Raw genomic sequence first — 17,134 nt, forward strand, 5'->3', positions numbered from 1 at the left:
CCCCAGAGGCTTTCTAGCCTTGTCCCCTGACTGCAACTGAGGTGCTGTCTCTTTCTGTGTCCAGCCAGGCTGCACTCATGGCACCTCCAAGTGAAGAGACACCCTTGATCCCTCAGCGCTCCTGCAGCCTCTCCTCTTCAGAGGCTGGTGCCCTGCATGTTCTGCTGCCCCCTCGGGGCCCTGGACCCCCACAGCGCCTATCCTTCTCCTTTGGGGACCACTCCGCTGAAGAGCTGTGTGTTTGGGCTGCTAAGGCCAGTGGTGAGTGGGTCTCTAGAAGGATTGGCCAGAGGGAGGGTTGGGGCTATGTGGAACCCAGATTGAGAGCTGCCAAGTGGAGTCAGCATTGGAGCTGAGGCTTTGAGGGATGAGTAGGAGTTTGGTAAGGGAAGAGGGTACACAAATTCAGAGGTGTGATGGCACATTAGGGGAAACAGCTGATATCCCTTGAGGTAAACTACAGTGGAAAGGGATGCTCTCGAAAGAGGGGCAGGGAGCCCTGAGAAGCAGACTGAATACATGGCTTCTCTCCTAAGGGCAATGGGAACCCTGGAATGGGTGAGAATAGGGGTGGGACACAGTGTCAGAACTGAAGGTGAGAAAGAGTCTGCGGGGCTGCCTGGTGATAGCATGGCAGCCCTGAAGGGGACAGAGAGAGAGAGAGAGAGAGAGACTGGTGGGAGCTGATGGAGGTGTCCCTCAGGTATCCTGCCTGTGTACCACTCCCTCTTTGCTCTGGCCACGGAGGACCTGTCCTGTTGGTTCCCCCCAAGCCACATCTTCTCCGTGGAGGATGCAGGCACCCAAGTCCTCGTCTACAGGCTCCGGTAGGAAGTGTCCCCCCAACTCCCACCCCCACCCGCACTGCAGGTGTGGGTTAAATGATACAAGGAGGGAATGTCTTTTGCTGAGGGCTTAGGAATGGGAGTTAAAACAACAGTGATCCTACAACATCATTTCTCCGCACCTCCTGGTGGGTGTCCCAGGGAGGGTGTGATCACTGCTCATTTAGCAGATGAGAAAACTTTAGCCAGAGAGGGTGGGCCACTGGTCTAAGGTCACAAGCAAGTCAGTGGCGTAACCTGGGCTCTGTAAGGTCTTGGCACAGTCGCCTCCACTGTTATCCCCATTCCACGTTCTCCCCTCTCCCACCCCCACAGCTTTTACTTCCCCAACTGGTTTGGGCTAGAGAAATGCCACCGCTTTGGGCTACGAAAGGACTTAACCAGTGCCATTCTTGACCTGCCAGTCCTGGAGCATCTCTTTGCTCAGGTAGTGATTTCTGTAGGGCTCATTCCGGGGGGTGGGGGTCCACTGGACAATAATGGGCTCATGGTTGGGCAGCCTTGGCTGACCCTCCCTGTGGCAGCCCAGGGGTGGAGGTCAGCCCAGGGGTGGGGGTCCACTGAGCAACATCAGGGCTCAAGGTTGGGCTGTGACTGGTTTCCAGCATCGCAACGACTTGGTGAGTGGCCGCCTCCCAGTGGGCCTCGGCCTCAAGGAGCAGGGTGAGTGTCTCAGCTTGGCCGTCCTGGACCTGGCCCGGATGGCCCTCGAGAAGGCTCAGCGGCCTGAAGAGCTGCTGAAGATTGTCAGGTGAGGGCTGCCAGGCTGTGGTGCCCACCTGGGAATGAGCAAAGGCGGCTCTACCAGGATCTGGCTAGAGTCCAGGACCCCCTCTGGGCAGCTGACCTACAAGCCTGCAGTGTGGTCATGTGACCCAGCTCACTCCCACCTTCAACCCAGCCCTACTGAAACTCCATTGCAGGACCTCTGGCAGCTGAAAGGACTATGTGTGTCCCTGTCTGTCTTACCGACTCCAAAGGCCCTTCTCACAGAGACCCTACCGGTGCCTGTCCCTGAGTGTGTCTCTGTGTATGTCTTTTGCCCCACTACTGAGGCCACCCCTCCAGCCCCTTCACTGAAGCTTGGGTTGGTGTGCGTCCCTGTTATCCCTGCGGAGACCCCACACTGAGGGCCCGCTCCCCCCACTCGCAGCTACAAGGTCTGCCTGCCCCCTGCTCTACGTGACCTGATCCAAGGCCTGAGTTTCGTGACGCGGAGGCGTATTCGAAGGACAGTGCGTCGGGCCCTGCGTCGCGTGGCCGCCTGCCAGGCTGACCGACACTCGCTCATGGCCAAGTACATTATGGACCTCGAGCGTCTGGACCCAGCCAGGGCAGCCGAGACCTTCCGCGTGGGCCTTCCCGCGGCTGCTGGTGGTCAGGATGCGCCAGGGCTGCTCCGTGTGGCTGGTGGCAGCGGCATCTCCTGGAGCCCAGGAGAAGAGGTACGAAGCAGGGGGAAGGGGCGGGGCTTTAGGGGGCGTGGCCTAGAGGCGAGACTGAGAGGGTTGGGGGCGGCTAGTTTAGGGGTGGGGCTGAGCGAGGGGGTGGGACTAAATGGGCGGGGCAGAAGGGGAGGAAACTGGTTGGGTGGTGGAGCTCAGGGCGGGGCCAACTGTGGACAAGGAGAGAGGCAGGACTGAGGGAGGGGGCCGCTCCCGCGTGGGCTAAGAGACCCCGAGAGATAAAGCAGAGCTAGATGAGGGAGGGGCTTGGGTTGTGCAGGGGACTGGCCGAGAGGAGGCAGGATTTGGTACGGACCGTGTGCAGATATTTGGGGATGAGCAGAAGAGGGGTTGACGGGGTGAGATTGACAGAAGGGGCGGGGCTTGGAGGAGGCAAGGTGGGAGAGGTATGTGGCTGGGTGAGGCGGAGACAGGAATCTCTCAGGAGTGTGGGTTGGTGGGATCCAGGCTTCAAGTAGGAGGGGCCAGGACCCCCAGCCCCAGCCCTCCCTCTCCTTTCCAGGTTCTTCAGCCCTTCTGCGACTTTCCAGAAATCGTGGATATCAGCATCAAGCAGGCCCCGCGCGTTGGCCCCGCCGGGGAGCATCGCCTGGTCACAGTCACCAGGACAGACAACCAGATCCTGGTGGGTGGTGGACTCCCTCCCCTCCTGCTTTACCGGAGGACGGGGACGCGGAACTATCACCCTCGGGCCACAGTGCACTGATGTGGATCCTCACAGGAGGCTGAGTTCCCCGGGCTGCCTGCCGCGCTGTCCTTCGTGGCGCTGGTGGATGGCTACTTCCGGCTGACCACCGACTCGCAGCACTTCTTCTGCAAGGAGGTGGCGCCGCCGCGGCTTCTGGAAGAGGTGGCTGAGCAGTGCCATGGCCCCATCACGTAAGGACCCGCCCCCCATGTGGCCAGACTCACTCCGTTCTCGACGCCTATGTGTCCTCGCCTCCCAGGAGGCCCTGGACAAGGGGTCAAGTGCTTGAACAGCGCCAGGTGCAAAGCGCTCAATGTGGCTGGGGTCGCCTGCTGCCAGGGACAGCTGCCTCCCTCCCTTTGACTCTTCCATTTCTTGGGGATGCACCTGGCTTCACCTGCAGCCTCCTCTTTAATGCCCTCATCAGAAGCCTCAACTTTTGGCTCATTTTATAAATGAGAGAGGGAGGAAGGAAATGTTACCTGGTGAGAGTCCCGAGGTTTCAGAAAGACAAGGTTTAGAACCCAGGTCTAGTTTGGTTTCGTGGCCTCCATCTCTTTGTCTCTCTTCATCTTTGACTCTCAGTTCACTCCCACCTTACCCCACAGCCTGGATTTTGCCATCAACAAACTCAAGACTGGGGGCTCACTTCCTGGCTCCTACGTTCTCCGTCGCAGCCCTCAGGATTTCGACAGTTACCTCCTAACTGTCTGTGTCCAGGTCAGTCTACTACTAGGGGCCAGGAGGGCAACGAGGGCTTCCTGGAGGAGGTGGCATTTGAGCTAAGAACTGAAAGATGAGTCAGTATTGCTTGGTGAAGAGGGGGAGGGAAAAGGCATCCCCAGTGGAGGAAAGAGAATATGTAAACACTTGGAGATTTGAGGGGAAGGGTGCTGCCCACCCCCACTCAGGGACTACTCCTCTTTGCAGACCCCTCTGGGCCCTGATTACAAGGGCTGCCTCATCCGGTGTGACCCTACGGGAACCTTCTCCCTGGTTGGCCTTAGCCGTCCCCACAACAGTCTTCGAGCGCTCCTGGCAGCCTGTTGGGATGGTGGGTTGCACGTGGATGGGGTTGAGCTGAATCTCACTTTCTGCTGCACCCCCAGACCCAAAGGTGAGCCTGCCTTCTTCCCTGAACCGAATGATTGATATAGGACCTTGCCTTTCTGTGTCTGGCCCAGGTCTTGTGTGGCAAGCGGCAGAGACTGCAGTCAGGGTTATTTAGGAGCGGGGGGAAAGATGATTTGGGGCTCATAGGGATAGAATCTGCTTTCAGGCATGGTTAGATCCAGGCACAGCTGCATCTGAGTGATGTCACTAGCACTTACCCTCAATCTCTTGCCTCTTCCTCTGGGTGAATTTTGCTCTCAAACTCCTCAGATGGGACAGCTTTGAGGTGTGAGTTCTCCAGAGTCTCCCAGACTCCCTAGCAGGACTGAGATCAAGCTGCCTACAGCATCCACCTGCTCATTTGCACTCCCTTCAGGGTTTCTTCTCTCTGTCTCACTCCCTCACCCAGTCCCCACCCATTCCCCCCTCTGGGACTTCCTGGAGTCTCCTTTCAAATAAACCATGCACCCTGGAGTCCTCACCTCCCTGTCCCCTCCCTTCTGCAGGAAACACACACACACACACACACACGCACACACACACACACACACACACACGCACACACACACACACACACCTGCCAGTGAGACAGGGAGTGAGCAAAACCTTAGAGGACTTTTCCCTCCTGACCTCTGATTTTTTCTCCTCCACCTACTCCCTATAGAAAAGTCCAATCTGATAGTGATCCGGAGGGGTTGCAGTCTGCCCACCTCATCCCCTGTTCAGCCCCAGTCCCAATGCCAGCTGAGCCAGATGACATTTCACAAGATCCCTGCCGACAGCCTAGAGTGGGTAAGGGGCCCCAGGAAATGGGCGAGGGGGAACTGCCTCAAGTGGGATCCAGAGACCAGGTCCACATCCATCTCTGCTGTGTGGCCTCAGGCACGGTATGTAACCTCCCTGTGCCTCTGTTTCATCATCGATAAAACGGGGCCATTGCCTGTGCCTTGCTTGGGCCAGAGCTAGGGAACTGGATCCCATGGGAACCCCCTTCCAGGCCTCTCCTGTTGCTCCCTCACTCTCCAGCATGAGAACTTGGGTCATGGATCCTTCACCAAGATTTACCGGGGCTGTCGCCACGAGGCTGTGGATGGGGAGGCCCGGGAGACAGAAGTCCTGCTCAAAGTGATGGATGCCAAGCACAAGAACTGCATGGAGGTGAGCGGAGTAGGACTAGGCCTTCTGGGTCAGGGCTAGCTGGAGAGAGGGTCATGGATTCAGAGAAATTTAAAAGCACACAGGGTTGGAGTTCCCATCTTGGCGCAGTGGAAATGAATGTAAGAATCATGAGGTTGTGGGTTCAATCCCTGGCCTCGCTCAGTGGGTTAAGGATCCGGCGTTGCTATGAGCTGTGGTGTAGGTCCTGGTTAAGGCTCAGATCTGGCATTGCTGTGGCTGTGGTTATCGGCTACAGCTCTGATTTGACCCGTAGCCTGGGACCCTCCATATGCCGTGGGTGCGGCCCTAAAAGCACAAAAGACAAAAAAAAGACAAATGTCTTTTTGCCATTTCTTGGTCCGCTCCCGCGGCATATGGAGTTTCCCAGGCTAGGGGTCTAATCGGAGCTGTAGCTGCCAACCTGAGGATTCAGGTTTGATCCCTGGCCTTGCTCAGTGAGTTAAGGATCCAGCATTGCCATGAGCTGTGGTGTAGGTCTCAGACAAACCTCAGATCCTGTGTTGCTGTGGCTGTGGCGTTGGCCAGCAGCTGTAGCTCCGATATGACCCCTAGCTTGAGAACTTCCATATGCCTGAGGGCAGCTCTAAAAAGCAAATCAAAGAAACAAAAAAACCTCCACAGAAATGTAGCCACAGTGTCTCCAAACCATGAAATATAGAAGGTCAGAGAATTTATTTATTTATTGGGCATATGGAAGTTCCCAGGCTGCAGCATATGGAAGTTCCCAGGCTAGAGGCTGAATCAGAGCCGCAGCTGCTGGCCTGCACCACAGCCACAGCAACGCCAGATCCCAGCTGCCTCTGAGACCTTCACCACAGCTCATGGCAACGGTGGATCCTTAACCCACTGAGCAGGGCCTGGGATTGAACTCACGACCTCATAGATATTAGTTGGGTTCTTTACCACCAATCCACAGAAGGAATTCCTAGAAGGGTTGGAGTTTTTTTTTTTTTTTTTTTTTTTTTTTGTCTTTTTGCCATTTCTTGGGCCGCTCCCACGGCATATGGAGGTTCCCAGGCTAGGGGTCTAATCGGAGCTGTAGCTGCCAGCCTATGCCAGAGCCACAGCAGCGCAGGATCCGAGCCGTGTTCAAGAAGCAGTGAGGAGGCCAATTGGTCAGAGAGGAGCGAGCAAAGGAGAAGGGAGGATGATGCAGATAGTGGAATCAGCAGGGGCCAGGCAACACAAGGGGAAGGTGTGAGCCCTTCTCAAACCCCAAATCTCCCACTTGTGTGAGAAACTCAAAGTAGACTACAGTGGGGACTTCCAGACCCCATCAGAAAATCATGCTATAGGAGTTCTCACTGTGGCTCAGTGAGTTAAGAACCTAAGTAGTATCCATGAGGATGTGGGTTAGATCTCTGGCCTTGCTCAGTGGGTTAAGCATCCAGCATTGCCACAGGCTGTGGTGTAGGTCACTGATGCAGCTCGGATCTGGCATTGCTGTGGCTGTGGCTTAGGTTGGCAGCTGCAGCTCCAATTTGACCCCTATCCTGGGAACTTCCATATGCCACAGGTGTGGCCTGAAAGGAAAGAAGGAAGGAAGAAAAAGAAAGAAAAAAAGAAAGAAAGTTGGAAAGAAAGGGAGGAAGGAAGGAAATAAATAATGCTACAGAGTGCTGTGTGCACTAATGGTGGCCTCCAGGAACAAAGGAGGCTTGCAGCCAGGTCTCCTAAGGCAGGCGTATGAGCAGCAAGTTTGGGGAGTGGAAGACATCCATGCATCTTCTCTCTTTTCTTTCCTCCCCAGTCATTCCTGGAAGCAGCGAGCTTGATGAGCCAAGTATCATACCAGCATCTCGTGTTGCTCCATGGCGTATGCATGGCTGGAGACAGTGAGAGACGTCCCCCCACCGCCCATCCCTGCCTGCCTCTTTGAGCCTATATCTACAATAGCAATAGCAGTACACATCCAGAGCCTGCCCTGGGGCTGGGGCTCTGTTTCAGCAGGGTCCCTGTACTCATGTCCCTTGGTCCTTTGGACAAGCAGCTCCAGGCTTCCACCAGTCCCTCAGAATTATCTCAAGTCAGACAGACCTGGGATCCAATCTCACTCTGCTGTGTACCTCCTCTGCAGCTTTGCAAGGTCCATGCTCCCTCTCCAAGTCTCGGTTCCATCAGTTCAGCTCAGCAGCTATTTGTATGAGCCCAGTAGGTGCCAGGAGCTGGGTGTATAGTGTAGAACATGACAAGCTGGGCAGGATGATAAATAATCGTGTGTTATGGGGGCAACACAGGGCACTGTGGGCGATCAGAGGCTGTTAATCCAGCTTGAGTGTCAAGCAATGATTCTGGGTAGGCAAGGAAAACTTCCAAGCTGGGAAGGCAAGAATAAGCAGGCATTAGGGAGGAGAAGGAAGAGGGATGCTCTAGACCAGAAACAGAACATGCAAAGGGCTGGACATGAGTCATGGAGAGAGCTTGGCACCTTCCAGCATTTCAGGCAAATAGTTCTGAGATGGGACGTGGAGAGGAAGAGAGGTGAGTAGAGTAAGGATGGAGGAGCAGGGGAGGGAAAAGTCAGAGCTGAAAGTTCAAAGGTCCCTTGAGGGTAGAGTTGGGGGAGAGCCTGTTGAACACAAGCGCAGTCCTGCCTCCCCATACTGTCCCTCCTTACTGCCACCAGGCATCATGGTGCAGGAATTCGTACACCTGGGAGCATTGGACACGTATCTGCGCAAGTGTGGCCACCTGGTGCCAGCAAGCTGGAAGCTACAGGTGATCAAACAGCTGGCCTATGCCCTCAACTATCTGGTGAGTGCTCCTCTGCTTGCTTTACCCTCCATTCACAGAGTGGAGGGGGAATTGAGAGAGGGCTCAGTAGTGTGGATTGGAGTTTGGCAAGGGTGAAAGAGGAGGGCATTGTAGACTAAGGGAAGAGTGTATGTCCAGGCTTAGAAGTGTAAGAGCAGAAGGGAACAACTGGTCCTCTGTGGATATTGAGGGGAGTAGTGAGCAATGAGACTGGGCAGTGGGGGAAGGCTTCCTAGAAGAGGGAACATTGGAACTGGGATCTTGAAGACTGAGTAGGAGTTCAGCAAGAGGAGAAAGGAAGGGGGGCATGTCAGGCTGAGGGAACAGCCCTGGCAAAGGCTGCAGCTTAGAAGGCATGTTGCCTGCCCTGGGGGTGCTTCAGGCAGTTCACTTGGCAGGAGACCAGGGTGGAAAAATGGGTGAGAGAAGTTCATGGGAAGAGTGATCCAGCTCATGGGATTAGATCTCGAGGGCCCTGAATGCCAGGCTGAAGACCTTGGACTTTATCCCGAAGGGACTGGGGAACAATGGAATGAGAGAGGAGTGTTTGAAAAGGGGAGGGACACAGGGGGTAGACGGCCAATAGTCTAGGGAAGATGCTGGAGTATGATTTGAGCAGTACCAGGTGGGCTTTGAAGGATGTGTAGGAGTCCACCAGCCAGAATATTCATTCATCAAGCCCCCCTTAGTATTTCCCAATGTTTGGCCCTCTTAGGAAGACAAAGGTCTCCCCCATGGCAACGTCTCAGCCCGGAAGGTGCTCCTGGCTCGAGAGGGGGCCGATGGGAACCCGCCTTTTATCAAGCTGAGTGATCCTGGTGTCAGCCCCACTGTACTAAGCCTGGAGAGTAAGTGCTGAGGGGTGGAGGAGGGAGGGGCCTAGAGGGGCAAGGAAGTGGATCCATGACCCCATCTATGTGCCCACCGCTCCCAGTGCTTACCGACAGGATCCCCTGGGTGGCCCCTGAGTGTCTCCAGGAGGCCCGAACACTTGGCTTGGAAGCTGACAAGTGGGGCTTTGGTGCCACAGTCTGGGAGGTGTTCAGCGGTGTCATGATGCCCATCAGCACTCTGGATCCTGCCAAGGTCAGAGCACAGGCATTAGCCTCTAGAACCCTCATTTGACATAAGGGTACACAAAGTCCACTTTGGGGTGGATGGGTGGGTCTGAGGGTATCTTATGAGGGTGCCCTGGGAGTGACCAGCCACTCCTCCTGCCCTCAGAAGCTACAGTTTTACCAGGAACGGCAACAGCTCCCTGCCCCCAAGTGGATGGAGCTGGCCCTGCTGATCCAGCAGTGCATGGCCTACGAGCCAGGCCAGAGGCCTTCCTTCCGTGCTGTCATCCGTGACCTGAACAGCCTCATCACTTCAGGTGCCCACTGGGCAGGCAGGGTGGGCAGGGCTGGCATGTCATGTTGGGTCCAGTAGGAAAAGAGGGAGGTTTGCATGCAGAGCCTGCCTCGTGTGCCTGGCAAGGTTAGAATGGTCAGTGAACTGTAACAGTCAGTACAAGTTTCACCAGCTGCTGTAACAAACAGACCCCTCAGCTAGATGTTGAACATGATGGATGTTAGTTCTCCTTCAGTGAGGGCAAACCTCTCCCTTTCTGACCCCACCCATCCCATGGCCTCAGGCCCCTGTTGGAGCCTCTGCAGACAAGAGATGTAGAGAGTCCCATTTTAGATTTCAATGGGTCAGGCCTGAAGGGACACCTGGTGTGCATCTCTCTCACCCATCAGCCTGAGTTTAGTCGTGGGAACATACCCCATGGCAGTGGAGGCTGAGAAATGCCTTTCTGTCTATATACAGCATGTGCACTACATAGGGGCTGTCTTTTTCCAGCCCCATAAAATACTCCTTGGCTTGCAGTGACCCTGCCATAAAGCACAGAGAGGGTGAGCATGCAGCTCAAGTTCACACAGCAAGTCAGCTTAAGAGAGGGGCCAAGGACCCAGTGTGCTGCTCACTCACTGTTTGCGCCCCCCAGATTATGAACTCCTCTCAGACCCCACGCCTGGTGCCCTAGCACCCCGTGACGGGCTTTGGAATGGCGCCCAGCTCTATGCCTGCCAGGACCCTACCATCTTTGAGGAGAGACACCTCAAGTACATCTCACAGCTGGGCAAGGTGAGGTGGGCTGGGCTGAAGTGGATGGGATAGCACCCAGGCACATGGGCACCAGCCCTACTGTCCTCCAGGGCAACTTTGGCAGCGTGGAACTCTGCCGCTACGACCCACTGGGCGACAACACAGGTGCTCTGGTGGCCGTGAAGCAGCTGCAGCACAGTGGCCCAGAACAGCAGAGGGACTTCCAGCGGGAGATCCAGATCCTTAAAGCCCTCCACAGCGACTTCATTGTCAAGTACCGGGGTGTCAGCTATGGCCCAGGTGAGCCTCCTACCAGTTGATGCTCTTCATATCACATATCTTCATGCTCCCACAGCACCATTTTAGGGTGGTCCGAGAACCCCAGCAGGGATGCTAGTGACTGCTCTTGTTTATCCAGAATCAGACTGCTGGGTGTTCCCATTGTAGCCCAGTGGGTTAAGAACCCGATGAGTATCCTTGAGGATGTGGGTTTGATCCCTGGCCTCAATCAGTGGGTTAAGGATCCAGCATCGCCATGAGCTGTGGTGTGGGCCACAGACTCGGCTTGGATCTGCTGTTGCTGTGGCTGTGGTAGGCAGCTGCAACTGGGATTCCTCCCTTAGTCTGGCAACTTCCATATGCTGTGGGTGCAGCCCTAAAAAGCAAACAAACAACAATAACAACAAAAAACAAGCAAGCAAACGAAAAAGTCAATGTATATTGTAGAAAGTACTCAAAACAGTGATGTGTCATTGCCACCATTCCCATTTTATAGAAATATATATATATATTTATTGAGACTATATATATATATATATATATATATATATATATATATATATATATAGTCTCTTTAGGGCCTCACCAGAGGCACGTGGAGGTTCCCAGGCTAGGGGTCTAATAGGAGCCACAGCTGCTGGTCTACACCACAGCAAAGCTGGAACCGAGCCGTGTCAGTGACCTACACCACAGCTCAGGGCAACGCCGGATCCTTAACCCGCTGAGCAGGGGCCAGGGATCAAAACTGCAACCTCATGGTTCCTAGTCGGATTCATTTCTGCACGCCACGACAGGAACTCCCGTAGAAAGCGATATTGAGGCCAGAAGGGACTCGAGATTCACTCTGAACGGGAAAGAAGAATGGGGAGAAGTAGACAGAGTGGTAACTCATCTTTGCCTCCCCCCGCCCCCCCCCAAGGCCGCCAGAGTCTGCGGCTGGTCATGGAATATCTGCCAAGCGGCTGCCTGCGGGACTTCCTGCAGAGGCACCGCGCGCGCCTAGATGCTGGCCGCCTGCTCCTCTACGCCTCGCAAATCTGCAAGGTGCGGGGGAAGGCATGAGAGGGCGGGACGCTTGGGGACCGGCGGGGACCTGCGGGATCTGCGTGGATTCGCCGGGAGGGCTGAGGGTTGAAGTCTGGGCTCCAGGTTAGGTTGGAAGTGGGGTTGTGTTAGGGCAAAGGTCAGGACTGGGGTGCAGGATGGGTCAGGTGGGATTAGGCTTGCGGTCTGGGTTGGGGTCTGTGTTGGATTTGAGGTCAGGCTTGGGCCACCTGCTGAGTCATCTTGGGGTCCATACCCCATGCCCGCCCGCAGGGCATGGAGTACCTGGGCTCCCGCCGCTGCGTGCACCGCGACCTGGCAGCCCGTAACATCCTGGTGGAGAGCGAAACGCACGTCAAGATCGCCGACTTCGGCCTCGCGAAGCTGCTGCCGCTAGACAAAGACTACTATGTGGTCCGCGAGCCCGGCCAGAGCCCCATCTTCTGGTGGGACACCACGCCCCGGCTCCACCATTCCTCCCCACTACCCCTGGCTCTCCCCAGCTGTGATTTCCTTGGCCCCGCCCCTCTTCCCTTGAGTCCTGTGCCAGCCCTGGCTCCGCCCCAAGGCTCTGGCCCCGCCCAAACACGCTCGTTTTCCTGTCATGGCCCCGCCCTTTAGTACTGGCCCCGCCCCTTGGTACTGGCCCCACCCCTCCTCACAACGCCGCGGCTCCGCCCTTATCCCCGCCCAGGCCCCGCCCTGGCGTGCCACTGGGTTGGAGAATCCTATCCCGTAGTCAGGGAAACAGACCTTAGAACAGGGACTGACCTTATCACCTATGGTGACCAGCCACCCCAGTCCAAAGCTGCCCCCTTTCCCGTCCTCTGCCCTACTGTCGCATTCCAAGACCTCCCTGTCCGCCTCCAGGTATGCCCCGGAGTCCCTCTCAGACAATATCTTCTCGCGCCAGTCGGATGTCTGGAGCTTCGGGGTCGTGCTGTATGAGCTCTTCACCTACAGCGACAAGAGCTGTAGCCCCTCAGCCGTGAGTCGGCACCCCTGGATCCCCGATACCTTCTCTTCTCAACTCCTTCATCACCAATCCCCATCCTGTTTTTGCCCCGGGTCAGAGGGGCCCAGCCTTAGAGTCCGGGATAGGACCTCTTTTCATTAAGGCTGACCTCCCCCCCCCCATCACGCCGGCGCCACCGCCACAGGCAGCCCCCACCCTCACCCATTACAGACTCCTCCTCCTCCACTAAGGAGTGCTCCTTCCCCGACCCGCGGGTGGGTGATTCCCTTCCTCCTATCACTACTGCTGACCCTCTCGATCATGGGCGCCCCTCCCCGCTCCGTCACGGATGGCTCCTCCCCCACCTCGGGCCCTCCCCCTTGGCTCCAGGAGTTCCTGCGGATGATGGGATGTGAGCGAGATGTCCCAGCCCTCTGTCGTCTCCTGGAGCTGCTGGCCGAAGGCCAGAGGCTGCCCGCACCTCCTGCCTGTCCTAGTGAGGTGAGCGCTGGGGAGCCTGCCTCAGTTTCGGATCTGTAGATTCACTGAGGGTCTTGGGCAAGCCTGCTGGCCCCTCTGGGTCTCTCCATCTCTGATGTCTCTTGATTGAGAGCAGGGGCCAGGGCATGAGGCTAAAGGAGATTCTGGCCTCTACTATGTTGCTCTCTCATTGTTTGGCAAGTCACAAACACTTTCAGAGCCTCAGTTTTCCCATCTCCAAAATGGGAATAACAGTGTTTTAGAGGGTGGGGAAAGATCAAATGAATTCTCATCTAGCCAGTGCTCAGAAGTTGGCATAGAGTTGGCACTCAATAAATGATGAACTCTTACAATGTATCATCACAGCTTTTGTGGAAACGTCTGACAGGTGGTTGGTCATTCATAAATTAATTCGCTCAGGCCGCAAACATTTATTCAGTGCTGACTGTGTGCTGGGCTCTGGGCTGGATGCTGGGGACCCAACAGAGGACAGAACAAATACGATCTTTCCTCCCTGCAACCAGCAGAGGCTAACAAGAACATTCTGGTGGTGATCAATGTCTGGAAAGAGATGGGGGAGTGTGGTCAGAGAGGGCCTCCTAGAAGGGGTGATGCCTGAAGGGAAAAAAGCATCCCGCCCATGGAGAAAGCTGGGGAGGGCATTCTCAGTGAAAGACACAGCAGGTGCAAAGCCCCTGAGGTGGGAATGAGCTTCCTGTACTTAAGAAATATAAGATGAGGGCAGATGTGGCTATATGGAATGAGAGAGGAGGTGATGGAGGAAGACAGTGGAGGGAGGGAAACCGAAGGGGATGCGATTTTGTTCTAAGTTCCACTGGGAGCCATGGGAGGCTTTAGAGCAAGGGAGGGGTGGAATCTAATTTATATTTAAAAACCGTAAGGAGTTCCCTGGTGGCCTGGTGGTTAAGGATCTGGGGTTGTCACTGCCATGGCTTGGATTTGATCTCTGGCCCAGGAACTTCTGCATGCCATGAGTGTGGCCAACCCCCCCACCCAAAACAAAAATCTGTGAACAGGAGTCACATCCTTCCTACCACTCACATGTGACCGTGTCGTCTCTTCCCCTCAGGTTCATGAGCTCATGAAGCTGTGCTGGGCCCCTAGCCCTCAAGATCGGCCATCATTCAGCACCCTGGGCCCTCAGCTGGATGCACTGTGGAGTGGAGGCCGGGGATAGTGTCCAGAGCATGGAACTCTCAGCTTCCCTGCTTGTCCTATTCACTGTCATTTTTATATCTCCTACACACACACACCTCTGGGTTCTGGTCTCCATGGACTGGCTATGTGCCCTTGAGCAGGGAGCCACCTTCTCTGGGCTTTCTGCTTCACAGAGATCCCCTCATGGGGCAAGTGACATTGCACTTGGAGGGCAACCCTTGCTTGTAGAGCAACAGCGGCGTGGCCTTTGGAACCCATAAAGATTCAAGACAGATACAATACTAGGGTCTACTGAGCCTCGCGCCCCAGATTCTAGGGACCAAACTTAAGCCACGCCCCTCTTCTCATTCTCTTAGGTGTTTGGCCCTGAGCTTCCTGTCTCATTTCCTGAGCAGACATTGCATAACTTTAAATGTATGATCAGGCTTCTCTCTTCCCCTCACTCGTTAGCTGGAGGAAGCCAAGGACAAGAACACCTGCTCTGGCTGAAAATTCACTTTTAGGGGGAGCCCTGTGACTGTGTGGGATCGTGTAAGAGCCCAGGACAGGCTGAGGTTCCAGTCCACCCTAACTGACCCCGAGTATCCCAGGGCTTCAGTTTTCCTGCCTGCACACTGCAGCCCTTTCTATACAGACCAGAGGATTATGCAGTTAACAATCGAGCCCAACAGGAGCTTGTCAGCTGTTGAAGGAAGGAAAGGCATTCTTGGCAGAGGGAAGAGCATGGCAAGAGGGAGGAGGCTCCCTGAGTACAGAGGTTAAGAGCGCAGGTTACTGGAGCTCATGGTGTTGTCACTTATTTGCTGTGTGATGATGAGTGAGTTGCTTCCTCTCTTTGGGCCTTAGTTTCATCCTCTGTGTAACGGGCAATAGTGTTGGCCCTTTGGCTGTACAGAGTCAACTTCTGGGGGCTTGTGAAAAGGCATCTTGTGCAGGTTAGGCCTCCCACCACAACTTCACACCTGCCTACAAGGCTTTTCTGCCAATTTTGCCTCTCTGGAAAACTCTTATTCATCTCTCAAAACCCCAGCTATTACCTCCTTGCAGCTTTACCTAGGGTTCTCCCACTACTCTCAGCCAGTCCTGTACTTCCGACCCTAGGGCAGGGGTGGTGTCTGTGTCTGGTTCTGTCTCCACTGACCTGGAGGCTCCTTGGGGGCTGGGCTGGGGTGGGCACAGAGAGGACTCTGGGAGCAATTGCTGAATGAATAAAGAAGTTTAGTGGAAAGGATGGTTTGTTGTTGGACTTGGGCAATGGGATCCTTGGGGATGTGTGAGCTGGGGAGGAATGTGCTTAGGGCTGGGGAATAGAAAAAAGAGACCCCTGGAGGCCACAGTGGGAACCTCAGGGCAGGTTGGAGGAGGAGGGACAGGAGGTTGGGACCCTCAAGGACAGAAGCCCTCCCCTTCCCCGCCCCAGCTGCTGGCCTTGGCTCTGTCCCTGGGGAGCTGATTACAGGCTCTTGATGGGTGGAGGGAACAGGCTGCTCTGGGGGGAATGTGTGTGGGGGGTGATCAGAGGGCAAGGCCGAGTTGGGAGGGGTCCAACATTCACAGCAGACAAGCTAGTCCCTCAATTGCTCCTCAAGACTGCTAGAAAGATTTGGAAAGTGACAGAGACAGAGATATAGAGAGGGAGAGAAACAGAGAAGAGCCAAGAGAGATTCAGAGGGAGACACAAGCAAGGGAGAACCACAGACAGAGATCCCTGTGCCTACTCTCCAGCCTAGGAAAAGCTGCCTGCTTTAGTGAGAGGGGGGAGGAGGCCACAAGACAGGGTTTTCAGCTCCAGGTCTTCCCTGCCTTGGGTTGAGTAACTTCCCTCTCTGCCTTAGTTTCGCTCTTTGTTAAAACAGGTCCATAAGGCCTTCTGGGCATCAGACTGGTACCCAGGAGATGTCGAGCAAACACAGCAGGCTTCATTCTGGGCCCTCTAGCCCCTGCCCAACCCAAGGAGATCCTGATGGAAGCAGAGCCAATCAACACTTCCAGCCCCAGGGTCCAGCCTCTTGTGACCTTGGGCAAGTGTGGAGTCCCCTCTCTGAGCCTCCGTTTCCTTATTAGTATAGTAATAAGGACAAGATTCTTTTTGAGGGGGGGGAGGTTTTTTTTTTTTTTTTTTTGTCTTTTGTCTCATTTGGGTCACACCCGTGGCATATGGAGGTTCCCAGGCTAGGGATCCAATCAGAGCTGTAGCCGCCAGCCTATACCACAGCCACAGCAACAAAGGATCCAAGCTGCATCTGCAACCTACACCACAGCTCACAGCAACACCAGTTGCTTAACCCACTGAGCGAGGCCAGTGATCGAACCCTCAACCTCATTGTTCCTAGTCAGATTCATTTCTACTGCGACATGACGGGAACTCCTCCAATAATAAGGACAAGATTCTGAATGCCTCCGGTCTCAGTTGGCTAGATGCCCATCACCACCATCCTATGGAGTGATTATTTCTCAGTTTATCTATTTCTCCTTTTTTTAAAAAAAAATTTATTTATTATAGTTGATTTACAATATTCTGTCAATTTCAGCTGTACAGCAAAATGACCCAGTCATACATATACACACACTCTTTTTCTCATGTTATTCTCCATCAGGTTTTATCCCAAGTGATTGGATATAGTTCCCTGTACTGTACAGCAGGACCTTATCCACTCCAAATGTAATAGTTTGCATCAATTAACCCCAAACTCCCACTCCTTCCCACTCTCTCCCTCTCCCCCTTAACCACACTATTTCTCCTTTTTAAAATGGTTAAAGGAGTAAAGAAGGGAGTTCCCATCATGGCACAGAGGTAACAAAACCGATTAGTATCTTTGAGGACACGTGTTCGATCCCTGGCCTCGCTCATTGGGTTAAGGATCCGGCATTGCCGTGAGCTTCAGTGTAGATCACAAATGCAGCTTGGATCCTGCATTGCCGTGGCTGTGGCGTAGACTGGCAGGTACAATTCAGATTTGACCCCTAGCCTGGGAACTTCCATAGGCCAGGGCGCAGCCTGAAAAAGTCAAAGAAAAAAAAACAGTAAATAAAGACTCCTCAGCTGGTGGTCCCCCAGGGA

At 54.8% G+C, this 17,134-nt stretch overlaps 1 protein-coding gene across 5 annotated transcripts in view; it reads left to right on the forward strand.

The window, feature by feature from the left end:
- JAK3 (Janus kinase 3) overlaps positions 1–15,304 on the forward strand; it is a 20,604-nt gene extending 5,300 nt beyond the window's left edge. For 2 of the 5 annotated variants that reach the window (XM_005654907.3, XM_013987479.2), the window contains exons 2-24: positions 65–261; positions 704–827; positions 1,161–1,272; positions 1,451–1,596; positions 1,999–2,290; positions 2,814–2,936; positions 3,033–3,190; positions 3,608–3,719; positions 3,930–4,116; positions 4,777–4,904; positions 5,139–5,270; positions 7,042–7,126; positions 7,918–8,045; positions 8,761–8,893; positions 8,980–9,131; positions 9,270–9,420; positions 10,036–10,175; positions 10,247–10,436; positions 11,335–11,459; positions 11,733–11,905; positions 12,330–12,447; positions 12,805–12,915; positions 13,985–15,304. In XM_005654907.3, coding sequence (XP_005654964.1) covers positions 78–261; positions 704–827; positions 1,161–1,272; positions 1,451–1,596; positions 1,999–2,290; positions 2,814–2,936; positions 3,033–3,190; positions 3,608–3,719; positions 3,930–4,116; positions 4,777–4,904; positions 5,139–5,270; positions 7,042–7,126; positions 7,918–8,045; positions 8,761–8,893; positions 8,980–9,131; positions 9,270–9,420; positions 10,036–10,175; positions 10,247–10,436; positions 11,335–11,459; positions 11,733–11,905; positions 12,330–12,447; positions 12,805–12,915; positions 13,985–14,092 — 3,312 coding nt within the window. In that variant the 5' untranslated portion in view covers positions 65–77 and the 3' untranslated portion in view covers positions 14,093–15,304. The remainder of the gene's footprint in view (positions 1–64; positions 262–703; positions 828–1,160; positions 1,273–1,450; positions 1,597–1,998; positions 2,291–2,813; positions 2,937–3,032; positions 3,191–3,607; positions 3,720–3,929; positions 4,117–4,776; positions 4,905–5,138; positions 5,271–7,041; positions 7,127–7,917; positions 8,046–8,760; positions 8,894–8,979; positions 9,132–9,269; positions 9,421–10,035; positions 10,176–10,246; positions 10,437–11,334; positions 11,460–11,732; positions 11,906–12,329; positions 12,448–12,804; positions 12,916–13,984) is intronic. The other 3 variants (XM_003123500.4, XM_013987480.2, XM_021083532.1) reach the window with 2 other exon arrangements.

Source organism: Sus scrofa, chromosome 2 (assembly GCF_000003025.6).
Source record: "Sus scrofa isolate TJ Tabasco breed Duroc chromosome 2, Sscrofa11.1, whole genome shotgun sequence".
Taxonomy (NCBI): Eukaryota; Metazoa; Chordata; class Mammalia; order Artiodactyla; family Suidae; genus Sus; species Sus scrofa.